Genomic DNA, 13468 nt, shown 5'->3' with positions numbered 1-13468 from the left:
TGGCAACAGTCGTTTTACAAAGCCTTTCTTGCCAAAGAGGAGTGTTGCCTCAACATACTACAAATCACAGAATCCCATAGCATTGAGTCATGGCAGTGAAAGTGGTGTATTTTACAGTGTATCCACTCCGTAGGGTCCCAGATGTCTGATAGGTTTGGCCTCCTGCCTTGGTGGCTTTCTTTTCCATCTCTTTCTCGGCCTTCACTTTCCAGGTGGCTCCAGGCCCGGAGGAAGGCCAGGCCGGGTGAGGGCAGGGGCAGCCGCGCCGGTCCATGTTATTTGAGCGGGGCCCCGAGGCCTTGGCGACCGCAGAGCCCATCATGCAGAAAACCGCCTACTACGACAACACGGCGCTCTTCGGCGGGGGCGGCTATGGAGGCTACAGCAAAGCGGACGCCTACGGCTACACCACCGGCCCACAGCCATACTCCCAGCTGGAAAGCGACTACGCGGGCTCGGCTTGCTCCCTCCAAGGCGTGGCCACGGCCTCCGCCCCACTCCGGGGCCCCACGGCGGCCCACAAGAGCGCTGACTTGGGCGGGAGCTGCATGCGGGCGGCAGGAGCCGGGCAAGGCGCCCAGCCCGGGTTGGGCGAGCCCCAGCAGCAGCAGCAGCAGCAACAAGCCCCGCCCCCTCCCCCTCCGCAGCAGCAGCAAGCTCCGCCCCCCGCGCTGCCCTCTTCGCCCTCTCCGCCCGCCACGAACCCCGCCCACGCGGTTCCCGCCAAAAAGGGCAAAGGCGGGCCCAACGCCTCGGGCGGTTCGGCGGCCACCATCAGCAAGCAGATTTTCCCCTGGATGAAGGAGTCTCGGCAGAACTCCAAGCAAAAAAACAATTGCGCCCCCGCAGGTACTCCCAACAGCCCCCCCCCCCTTCCTGGTCTTCCTTGTTGTTTTTTTATTTGAAGGTATGGGATCTTGAAGTTGGGGATACTGGACTGTCCAATTTGGACATAACCTATTGGAAATAACTGCACCTAGTCTCTGGGCATATACCCCTTTGGAAATAAATTGCAATTATAATCTCGTTGAAAAGGAAAAAAAAACGATGTCACATCCCTTTGGCAAATGTGAATCTCCATGAACAACTGGAGACCACCTTTTGAAAACCACTAGTCAAGGAAAGGCATGACCTTGTTAGAAGTCAACCCTTTGAACAGGTGATATTCATAAGCATTCGTGTAATGGCACACAGGTAACTCAGCTGTTAAACCGAAGAACTATGTCTTTGAACTGCCAAGAACAAAGGCATGCCACTACAAAATATATTTGGTTAGCAAAGAATTGTTGTTTCGTTTAAATTGGAATTGCAGTTGCAATTGTGATTGCAGTTGCCCAAAACATATACACTCTCTTGAAACCTCTTAGTTTAAAATATACACTAAGAGATAAAAAAGTCTTCTCTGAAAAATAACGTATCTTGTTTACTCATGAAACATCTTGCATTAATGCACCATACAGGTAGATTTCTTATTAAGCTTCAGTTAGAGATAGGATGTAGCTTCTCTGTGTTGTGCACACAGAGTATCATTCTTGTTCAATAGTCCATAGTCTTTAAGTACAGTAGAGTCTCACTTATCCAACATAAACAGGCCAGCAGAATGTTGGATAAGCGAATATGTTGGATAATAAAGAGAGATTAAGGAGAAGCCTATTAAACATCAAATTAGGTTATGATTTTACAAATTAAGCACCCAAACATCATGTTATACAACAAATTTGACAGAAAAAGTAGTTCAATAGGCAGGAATGCTACGTAGTAATGACTGTATTTACGAATTTAGCACCAAAATATCACGATGTATTGAAATCATTGACTACAAAAATGCGTTGGATAATCCAGAACGTTGGATAAGCGAATGTTGGATAAGTGAGACTCTACTGTATACAGTAGTTGAACTCACTGAAGTCTATAAGTATACGTTGAAGTCCAAATAGATACATCTGCTTTCATTGAAGACTAGACACATACTTGCATCCACCTCTACTGATGTCTGATGTAAAAACTGAATATAAAATGGAGTCCTGAGTCTAAACATGCTCAATATAATCGAATGTCTATAACCCCTCCCACACCAAAGAGGTACAGTCAAACTGGCCAATCAACATACACATAGAATACCGGTTAGCAAATATATACATAAATAAATCAGATATTGAGAGGCTTGGGAAGTTTCTATTTCTAACATCTTGGTCTTCCTGTTGTTTTTTATTTGAAGGTATGGGGTCCTGAAGTTGGGGGATACACCTTTTTGGACTACACCCCCATCTCAGCATCCCCATGCAGGCAGACAGTCTAAGGATGCCCCTCCGCAGACACTCCACCTGTCCCACATAGGACCCCCACCTCAAACTGATCTTATTCATTTCCTGAAGTTGGGGAAGTCACTTTTTGTACTACAGCCCCCATCAACCCCCATGTGGCCAAGGCTGCCTGAGGATTATGGAAGCTTAGGTCCACCAAAATTAGATTTTCCCATTTTGTATAATACAATAAGCACAACACATCTCCAATAGTAATAGTTCTGTTTTACCCTCTCCTGGCTTTTTAGATGCCTTCATAACTGAATTAGATGCCTTCATAAGTGAATTATAAAGCCAATATCCCCACTTTGGTTGTTACCTCCCAGCACCTAAGATCAAGAGGGCATCTCTTTGAACTACAGGTTCCAGTTGACTATGGGTGCATCTACATTGTAGAATTAATGCACGTTCACACCACTTTAACTGTCAGGACTCAATACTATGGAACCATGGGAGTTATCATTTGGTGAGACACCAGCTCCTTGGCAGGAAAAGGTAAGGTCCTTGTCAAACTGCAACTCCCAGGATTCCATACTATTGAGCCATGGCAGTTTAACTGTGTAGGAACTGTGCACCAATTGCCTTCCCCTCATTAATATATCTGTAATATGTTCTTCTTTTAAGGCTCTTGCATTTCTTTTTGAAAAAGATTCTGTACACCATTCCTTCCCCAAGTGGGTGATCTTAAGATATATTTGCCATATCTGGAGCTCACTTGATTGAAGACTGCTCCTCCACTTACTAAATAGTCTTTAAACTTCAAGAGATGAATTGGACTTTTTCCTTGCTCCCTATTGAAGGAAGTTGGAGGAGGAACTGGTAACCCACCTCTGCAGAAAATTGGATTATTGGATCCAACAAGAGTAGGCCCATTCAATTTGTAAGAGTTAAATCTATCTGTTGACTCATCATTCTACCATGAATTCAAGGGGCCTATTGTACTAGAATTCAGGCTAATAGTTATGTCAGACCCCATGGTATTCATGGCCCTAGTGGTTTGCATGCTGGACTAAGGCCCCAGCTACACTGCCATATAAAATCCAGATTATCTGATTTGAACTGGATTATATGGCAGTGTAGATCCAGCCTAGGACTCTGGATATCAGGGTTCAAATCCCCTCAGACTGGTCACACTCTCTCAGCCTCAGAGGAAAGCAAAGGCAAACCCCTTCTGAACAAATCTTTTCAAGGAAACCCCATGGGAATGTTTCCACAAATCTGGAACGACTTGAAAGTCACACCACACAAGTCACACCACAACAAATCCCTCCTACCTATTCAATCAACTTGGGGAACCTCAGACCCAGCAAACCTTGGGTGCACCAACGCTACAATGAATGCAGTTTGACTCTATTTTACCTGCCACCCATCAAAGACCTTGTAAAACTACAAATTTCATAATTCCATGTCATGGAACCACAGCAAACTGCATTGATAATATAGTGTAGATGCACAATAGAATCCTTCCTGAGGATAGGAAGAGACTATACTTAAAGGGGAGGTCGCTTGTCTATCACATATGTGCGGCTTTGTCTCCTCACAGCCTATAATGTTGCAAACATTATCAAGCAGAAAAATAAATATGGGGGCGTCGATGTGATGTCCCTCTCCTTTCTACCTTTTATTCCAAAATCCCCTGGTGCTGTAATCTGTAGGTGAAAGGAGGCGAGGGGTGAGTCTAGCCAGGCTGTCCTTTCTCTCCGAATTTGAAATGGCTGCTCACTTTGGAGGCGAGAGAGTGCTGCTCTGAATGTTGTTGTTTTTTTCCCTCTGGGAACCCCCCCCCCCCCGCCTCCCCCTTCCTTTCCCTCAGGCGATAATAAACGCGCCTAGATATTTCGCAGCCAGGGCAGCAGCTCCATTGTCTTCCCTCTCGTTTGGAGGCCTTGGTCTCTCTCGTGGTCGGGACCAAACCAGAGAGTCTTCCAGGGGTTTTGTCAGGCATCGATCGCCTCCTCCAATTAAATCCGATGATTTACAGCTCTCCTGCCTGGCACTGTAACTTTGCTATCCCTCCGAGAGCCCTCCGAGCTCAGACTCCTTGCTGAGAGGGTGGGGAGATCGAACCCCATTCGCATTTTACACAGATAGGAAGATCTGTTCAATGAAATCAAAGGATTTGATGAGTCAGGCCCACTTTGTTTCCACTCTTCTTAATACCCGTCTTGCCAAATGCACACCTGAGACACCCACCAATGAGTTGATACAGGGCTCGAAGGGATGGAGGAGGGAACTTTTGCATCTGGTTGCGCTTCACTTTGATTTCTTGCCTGTATCTACACTGTACAATTAAAGCAGCTTGACACAGCTGTAACTGCCATCGCTCCATACTATGGAATGATGGGAGTTGTAGTTTGGCAGAGAAGACGAAAGACCTTGTATAACTACAACTCCTTATGATTCCAGAGCCATGGCAGTGAAAGTTTGCATGGATTATATAATATAAATGGACTTGGAGTGACAACAGGCGTATAAATGCAGTTTTCCTAGGGGCACTTCAGTCTTTCCAGTGTGTCTAAAGCATTGTGAAATAATCTACCCATGACTTTCTTTTCTTTTCTTTTCCTTCCTTCCTTCCTTCCTTCCTTCCTTCCTTCCTTCCTTCCTTCCTTCCTTCCTTCCTTCCTTCCGCGCTCTCTCTTCCTTCCTCTCTGACTCTTCCTCTGTTTCTCTCTTCTTTCTCCCTCCCTTCCCCTCTTTGTCTCCCTCTCTCTCACTCCTTCCTCTCTTTTCCTTCCTACCTTCTTCTCATTCCCTTTCTCTTTTTCGTTCTTGCTTTCCTTCCTCTATCCCTTACTTCGTTCTTTTCTCTCTTCCTCCCTCCCTTCCCCCTCTTTATCTCCCTCTCTTGCTTGCTTTTCCCCTCCCTCCCCCTCTTTCTTCTTCCTCTCTCTTCCTCCCTCTCTTTACCCTCTGTCTTGCTTGCTTTCCTCTCTTCCTCTCTCCTGTCCTTCCCTCTCCCTCCCTCTTCCTGTCTCCCTCGCTCCCTTCGTTCCTTCCTTCTTCTCTCTCTATTTTTCTCACTTCCTCCCTCCCTCTTCCCTTCTCTTTTTCTTGCTTTCCTTCCTTCCTCCCCCTCTTTTCCTTTCTTCTTCCTTTCCCGCTCTTTTCCTCCCACCTTTCCCTTTACTATCTAACTTGCTTTCTTTCCTCCCTCTCTCCTCCTCCCTTCCTCTCTTTTCCCGTCTCTCTCTTCTTTCCTTCTTCTCTCTCATTTTTCTCTCTTCCTCCCTCCCTTTCCTTCTCTCTCTCTCTCTCTCTCGGTTTCCTTTCTCCCTCCCTCTCTTTTCTTTCCAACTTCTCTCTTCCCCTCTCTCATTTTCTTTCTTTCTGTCCTTCCTCTTTACCCTTCTCTCCCTTTCTTCCTTCTTCTCTCTCTCTTCCTCTCCCCTCCCCTTTCCCTCTTGCTTGCTTGCTTTCTTTCCCCGTTTTTGTATCTCCCTTGCCTTCTTTCCTTCCCCTGTCTCCCTTTCTTCCTCCCTTCTTCCTCTCTCTCTCTCTCTCTTCCTCCCTCCCTTGCCCTTTCTCTCTTTCTCGCTTCCCTTCCTTCCCCCCTCTCTTTCCCCTCCTTCCCTCTTCTCTCTCTATTTTTCTCTTTTCCAACCTCCCTTTCCTCCTCTCTTTCTTGCTTTCTTTCTTTCCTTCCTCCCTCTCCTCCCTTTCGTACCCCCTTCCTGCCTTCTCTTCTCCACTCCCTCTCTTATTTTCTTCTTCTCTCTCACTTTTCTGCCTCCCTCCCTTTCCTCTCTCTCACATCCTTGCTTTCCTCCCCCTCTCTTTTCCTTTCTTCTTCCTTTCCCGCTCTCTTCCTTCCTCCCCTTCTCTCTCTATTTTTTTCTTTTCTTCCCTCCCTTTCCTCCTCGCTTTCTTGCTTTCTTCCCTCTCCCCCCTCCCCCCTCCCCCCCCCGTCCCGCTCTCTTTCTTCCTTTCCTGGACCAGGGGAGCCGTGCGAGGACAAGAGCCCGCCGGGCCCGGCCTCCAAGCGGGTGCGCACGGCCTACACGAGCGCGCAGCTTGTGGAGCTGGAGAAGGAGTTCCACTTCAACCGCTACCTCTGCCGCCCGCGCCGCGTGGAGATGGCCAACCTGCTCAACCTGACCGAGCGGCAGATCAAGATCTGGTTCCAGAACCGGCGCATGAAGTACAAGAAGGACCAGAAGGCCAAGGGCATCCTGCACTCCCCGGCGGGGGGCCAGTCCCCGGAGCGGAGCCCGCCGCTGGTCGGGGCGGGGGCCCACCTGGGCTACGGCGGGGGATTGGGCTACGGAGACGCCCCCTCGCCGCCCGCCTTCGCCAAGTCCCAGCAGAACCTCTACGGCCTGGCGGCCTACACCGCCCCGCTGGGCCCCTGCCTGCCGCAGAAGCGCTACCCGGGCGCCGAGTACGAGCCGCAGGCCTTGCAGGGAGGAGGGGGCGGCGGGGGAGGAGGGGGCTTCGGCAACCCGGCCTTGCAGGGCAGCCCCGTGTACGTGGGCGGCGGCGGCTTCGTGGACTCCATGCCCGCCTCGGGCCCCATGTTCAGCCTGGGCCACCTCTCGCACCCTTCCTCGGCCAGTGTGGACTACAGCTGCGCGGCCCAGATCCCCGGCAACCACCACCACCACGGACCTTGCGACCCCCACCCCACCTACACAGACCTGTCTTCTCACCATTCGTCTCAGGGAAGGATGCCGGAAGCCCCCAAACTCACGCACCTGTAACAGACAGACTGGAATCGGATTCCCAGAGCGATTGAGAGAGTGAGAACGCGCGCGAGAGAGATGGATGAAATGTGCCGGCATTTAAATTACCTCACTTTCCCCTTTTAACAAGAATATACTTTCCTTTGTGTATTCTTGAGTATTAGCGGGTTTGTTTTACCCTTTTTACTCCCCTCCTGAGGACAGCTCCATTATTATCTTCCTTTGGCAATTAGTCCATACGCAAGGTTGCTGTGAGTTTTCCGGGCTGTATGGGCATGTTCCAGAAGCATTCTCTCCTGAAGTTACACCTGCATCTATGGTAGGCATCCTCAGAGGTTGTGAGGTCTGTTGGAAACTAGGCAAGTGAGGCTTTTATATCTGTGGAATGTCCAGGGTGGGAGAAAGAACTCTGGTCTATTGGAAGCAAGTGTGAATGTTGCAATTGACCACCTTGATTAGCATTTAATGGCCTTGCAGCAGGGCTGTAGCCAAGGGGGGGGGGGGGTTAGGGGTTCAAATCCCCCCCCCCGAAATTTTTTTTAAAAACTGGTTTACTCATGAATTTTAACTGATTGACCACATTCCCATGAATGTCCACTGAAATTTATCTGTTTTGAGTGTCCACTGAATTTTAGCAATAGAGCCTGATTTCTAAATTATTTTATGTTATGGAACTACTCTTCATGATTCGCTAAAAAAAATTCAACCCCTCCCCCATTTTTTTCTGGCTGTGGTCCCGCCTTGCAGCTTCAAGAACTTTTTTTTTCTCTCCTGTCAGGAGCCACCGGAGTTGCTTCTGGAGTGAGAGAATTGGCCGTCTGCAAGGACGTTGCCCAGGGGACGCCCGGATGTTTTTGATGTTTTTACCATCCTTGTGGGAGGCTTCTCTCGTGTCCCCGCATGGAGCTGGAGCTGATAGAGGGAGCTCATCCGCGCTCTCCCCGGGTGGGATTCGAACCTGGCAGCTTTTAGGTCAGCAACCCAACCTTCAAGTTAGGAGGCTTTTATCCCCTAGACCACTGGAGGCTCAGCTTCAAGGACTGGCTGCTTACTTCCTGGGGGAATCCTTTGTTGGGAGGTTTTAGCTGGTCCTCATTGTTTTCTGTCTGAAGCCTCCTGTTTTCTGAGTGTTGTTCTTTATTTACTATCCTGATTTTAGAGTTTTTTAAATACTGGTAGCCAGATTTTGTTCTTTTTCGTGGTTTTCTCCTTTCCAACCAGAGAAGTCAGCCATAGCAGAGCACTTGATGGATCAAACTGGAGACAGCATGTTATTTGAGAAAACAGAAATGCTGCACCACTCTATCAACCACCAGACTACACAGAGAACCCATTGAAATCCACAAGCATGTGGACCAGGCATCTTCAGCTGTTTGAGCCTCCAACTCCCAGAATTCCTGATCATTGAACAAGCTGGTGAGGGCTTCTGGGAGTTGGAGGCCCACAGTTTGAGGATGTCTGATGTGGACAATTTCAACAGAAAGGGATGTATGGCCACGTTCCCGAAGCATTCTCTCCTGAGTTTTCTCCCACATCTATGGAAGGCATCCTTAGAAGTTGTGAGGTATATTGGAAACTAGGGAAGTGAGGTTTATATATCTGTGGAAGATCCAGGGTTTATATATCTGATTCCACAAATATATAAACCTCAATTCCCTAGTTTCCAATATACCTCACAACCTCTGAGGATGTCTGCCATAGATGTGGGCAAAAGGTCAGGAGAGAATTCTTCTGGAACATGGCCATACAGTCCGGATAACTCACAGCAACTCAGTGATTCCGGCCATGAAAGCCTTGGACAACAACACTCCATACACAGTTTCCTGTTTCCTCCCGCTCCCATTCCCCAGTTTGAAAGCATAACCGTGCAATATCCTTTTCAAAAGAGCATGCCCACAAGGGAGTAATAATAATTGGTAATGATTTACAGAAAGAAGGTAAGTTGGAGAAATCCATTAGTGTGAGTCGAAAGTAAGTCCTGATGATGAGTTTTTGTTTTTTTTACAACGGTGGGGACCAACAAGGGGACTTAATTCTGGAAGTGTTAATTTATAAGAACCTTCAGCAATGCAAAAGATTGCTTTGGACTTGAAATGAGATGTATTTATTATTATTTTTAAAATGAACTTTCTTTTTTGTTGGTATCACTGATTATTTAATCCTGATCTTTAATGTATTTATGTGGATATTTGTAGAACTTCACGCTCCCCCCTCCCCTAACTTTTGGAAGATTGATTCAGGTCTTTGGTGACTATACATTTTTCACCTATTTAGTATATTTGGTCGGAAATAGAAAGAGTAGTTTTGAACAGTTGTAACAGTGGCTGGTGTTTGTAGTTTATGTAAGGATTAAGCAAATTGTAAGTCAAGTCATAGATTAATACAAAACTGAAGCATTATCACAAAAGAGCCCTTACTTTTTTATATCAAAAACTCTTTAAAATTGGAGAAATGTTAATTTATTTTAGGCATTTTGGTGTCATTTTACTTAGAAGTTAAAATGACCCTCCTTAGGCTGGAAGGTCATTTTTGATTTCCTGGGTTGCCACTATTAGTAGGTGATGTGAATGTTACCTAAACTCCATGCAGTATATTTCTGATGTTGTTAACATGCATTGCAGACCCATGTGGGATTTACTCTCAGGAAGATGTATCCAGGATTGCAGGCTTACTATCCATTGTGCAAGCCATTTTGTCTGCTTGTTGCCATTTTTTCTTGTGGAAACATGGATAAAAATAAGCAAAAACTTCAGACAAACAATTAGTCAACCATGTAAAGTTGCTGATGTAATTAAGATTTCCACATCAAGCCAGGCTTACAAAAATGTCAATTTCTATTGTTATTGTTATTCTTGTTGTTATTATTCTTGTTATGATTATTATTATTATTTATACAATATTTATGGTACCATAAATCAAATTTCTATATGTCACTGGAAACTCACACTTACCTTTGCTGACATGAGGAGGGCAAAACAAAAGAAGAAGAAAACACTTTGAACGAAATATTTGACAATCAAGTATCTACAAAGGAAAGACTGCATTAGGCTGTAGGAAAAAAAATCCTTCTGAAATGTTCAGAATGGCTGTTGCGGTAGGAAATGACTAGATCTATCAATATTTAATATAGTCTTCTGTAGCAGACATTGGTACAATTCTTGTGTAAACAAATGTTTCTGCCCGAGCCTGAAAGGGACAAGAAACACAAACATCCTTTCCCCGCCCACTCTTCCTCTTTATTTATATGTACCATTTAATCTCTTACTGGATTTATGGAGCTTTTCTCAATGTAAAAGTGCCATTAGGTACACAGTAGAAGTGATACATGCCCATTAATTCAGGAGGAAGTGTTCCTTATCGCTTTGAAAAGCGCTCAGTTAAGATTCAGATCTTCTGAATTCCCACAACACAACTGTGGTGAAACCTCACTTTTCAGTATGACTAATAATACAGCTCCATCTCTTTGCTGCCTGTTGGCAACTCCTCAATTCTTTTTTGTGCCAGAGGTTTTTACTCCTATGAATAAAAACTGTTACTTCCCCCTCAATACAATTTGTTTTCCTCCTCCTCCTCCCTCACTTTAAATGCCATGTTACAGTAAATAATGAGAAAAGATGAGGAAAATGTATCCTTTGTTAAATTTCACTTTTACCCAAGTGTTGTAGATCTGTAAACAAACCAGAATAAACAGCTTCGAATGAAGACATATTTTAACCATTTCTGGATTGAAACTCGGCTTTCTATTGGTATTTGTTTCTTCTGGCCTTTTATTAAAAATGGCAATAAAAATAAAATTAAAAAGTGCATGATGAATTATCACTACAACAACGGTTTTCAGTAGGACTTCCAGGAAATATCTGGGAATCAAACTGATAAATAAAAAGTGTGTGAAGATTGTGTGCTACACTCCTAGTATTAAAAGGTATTTCCTTCTTCCCCCTATAAATCAAGACAATGAGGAAGGAATCTGAGCTTGTGTAGGCTCCTCATGGTATGCTGTGTCACACAGTTGGCATCTGCTGAGTCTGTGGGATTGGGAGGCCCAAATGTTAGGCGCAGTTTAATGTTTTGTTATGGTGTCTGGATGGCCTTTCTTTATTATTCCCTCTTCCAAGCCAGCAAAAAGGGCAGACATCCTCTAAGCATTTTGGGGTGGGATGAAGAAGGAACATGTTTTACAATACACACCAATCTTAAAGTTCTTACATGGCAAATATCTTTTCCAAATATTTCTAAAATTTTGTGGGCAAAACTTGTGTGCCATGCTTCCATCTTCGGAATGGTTATTCTAGTTCATACATACTGCCTCCACCTTCGTAATTCCCATTGACCTGCCGTCTGCGCAGGGTTCCATACTTAGCACTTTAACAACACAACCTTTCAATGCTAAGGCTTCCTGCCAAATGGAACTGTAGAGGAGAGTCTACTGAACAAGCCAGTACCTGCCACATACCAGTACTGCCATCTGTTGAGGAGTGAACCCTGGTATTTCAGCCCTTCAGTGACTAGGACTGTAGCACCAAAATGTGTTGGTTGGCTTATTTAAAAGGCAAGGCCATAAAAACAAAGTCTTTTTTAAAATGGTAATGGTGGCCTAATATAAACCACAGGGCAAACCTCAGTATGGGAAATGGGTGTCTCCTGTCCTGGATTCCTTCTGCCCTTTTGGAGGAGGTCAGCCACAGAATGCCCTGTGGTCCAACAAATTACTTGCCAGGAAACCGACGTGTATTTAATTAAAGCTTGCTTCCAAATAAAAAATTAAAATAAACCAAACTACACCCTTCTGCTTTTGTTTGGTTAATTTTAATTTTTTTCTTTTAATTCATAGAAATCAATGACAAGATTTCTATGAATTTCAATGGTGCTGCCTTTTGCTCCAAGACATGACTGGCACCAGGTTTTCTTGGCTTTGGCCCAGCATTCAGATTTTTGGATTTTCACACCTAACGTAAATCCTGCTTCATCTAGTTTGCCAGTCCATTGAATTATCTGAATAAGACCTGTGTTGTAAGCAAGTCCAACGTCTTACTCCCTTTTTTGGGATACCTTTCAATAACCAACCTTTCAAAATATTCCAAAGTTACAAGCAAAGAAAAGGACTTAGTCTCTCAAATACAGTACCTGTTTCAGGCTGCGTTTAAAAACCTTTTTTATAGTGAAAGCAGGATAGATGCTATGCTTGGAAGTCATCTTTCTTTGTTCTTCCTGGTTTTCTTTCATGACACCATTTTATTGTTATTTAGACCCACCCACACTGTCCCAAGGCCTCAAGGTGAACTTTATTATCGATTTATTCTGGCTTGGCATGCAGGGCCTGACAGAGAAGAGCTAAGGAGAATAAAGGGGAGAAAAGACCCTCTCTACTTGGGTAAGCCCATCACCCTTGTGCTCCTTAAAGCTGTAGCTCTAAAATATGCTTTCCAGAGAGGAAGTCCCATGGAAATTAGTAGGGAATGCTCATAAGCAGATTAGTTTACCATGAGATTTTCACTGATCAAATGCAGGCTATATTTTCTTGCCTTAAATTGGAAAGCGTTTTCTGCATTTAAATCCTCTCCCTCTCCCTCTCCCTCTCCCTCTCCCTCTCCCTCTCCCTCCCTCTCTCTCTCTCTCTCTCTCTCTCTCTCTCTCTCTCTCTCTCTCTCTCTCTCACACACACACACACACACACATATATTCCTAGCCACCCCTCAATGAGTAGGAAGAGGGATGATAATACACAGAGAACAAAGGACCAGGAGCTTCAACAATTATGTTACAGATATACATTTGCCTTCCTATGAGTCTGATCTCCCTCCTGTTTGGTCTCCACTATGGGCTGATAAAGGCCCCTTCTACACTGCCATATAATCCAGATAATAATAATAATAATAATAATAATAATAATAATAATAATAATAATAATAAAACTTTATTTATACCCCGCCACCATCTCCCCAATGGGGACTCGGGGCGGCTTACATGGGGCCATGCCCAGGACAATACAATATAGCAAAATATAAAAACAACATATCATAATACAGTTAAACAATACAATAAATAGTCATATACAGTACAACACAAAATCAAAAAAAAAAAGCAATATAACAGGGCGGGCCGCATGAACACTCAGTTAAAATTTGGGGTGAGAAAAAGATAAGAATAAAAACCACGGGGAACAGGGACATAAGATAGAAAAACAGTCTAGAGGATAGATGTTGGGGGGAGTAACAAAAGAAGTGCATAACAGTTACTCTCCGAAAGCACACCGGAAAAGCCACGTTTTTAAATCTTTCCTAACGGCTAAAAGAGTGGGGGCTTGCCTGATTTCAATGGGCAGCAAGTTCCATAATCGGGGGCCACAGCGGAAAAGGCCCTCTCCCTTGTTCCCACAAGGCGGGTCTGGGATATAGGCAGTGGCGACAGGAGGGTCTCCCCTGATGATCGAAGAGATCAGGCAGGTTTATGGTAGGAGATACGGTCACGAAGGTAGGTGGGTCC

At 45.1% G+C, this 13468-nt stretch overlaps 1 protein-coding gene across 4 annotated transcripts in view; it reads left to right on the top strand.

Moving 5' to 3' along the window:
* Nucleotides 1–10702, top strand: part of hoxd3 (homeobox D3) — a 74582-nt gene extending 63880 nt beyond the window's left edge. For all 4 annotated transcript variants that reach the window (XM_062964188.1, XM_003226209.4, XM_062964202.1 and 1 more), the window contains 2 exons: nt 213–849; nt 6243–10702. In XM_062964188.1, the coding sequence (XP_062820258.1) occupies nt 273–849; nt 6243–7003 (1338 nt within the window). In that variant the 5' untranslated portion in view covers nt 213–272 and the 3' untranslated portion in view covers nt 7004–10702. The remainder of the gene's footprint in view (nt 1–212; nt 850–6242) is intronic.
* The last annotated feature ends 2766 nt before the right edge of the window (nt 10703–13468 follow it).

Source organism: Anolis carolinensis, chromosome 1, assembly GCF_035594765.1.
Source record: "Anolis carolinensis isolate JA03-04 chromosome 1, rAnoCar3.1.pri, whole genome shotgun sequence".
Classification (NCBI taxonomy): Eukaryota; Metazoa; Chordata; class Lepidosauria; order Squamata; family Dactyloidae; genus Anolis; species Anolis carolinensis.
The sequence above is the reverse complement of the archived record's forward strand: the minus strand, read 5'-3'. Positions and strand labels throughout refer to the sequence as shown.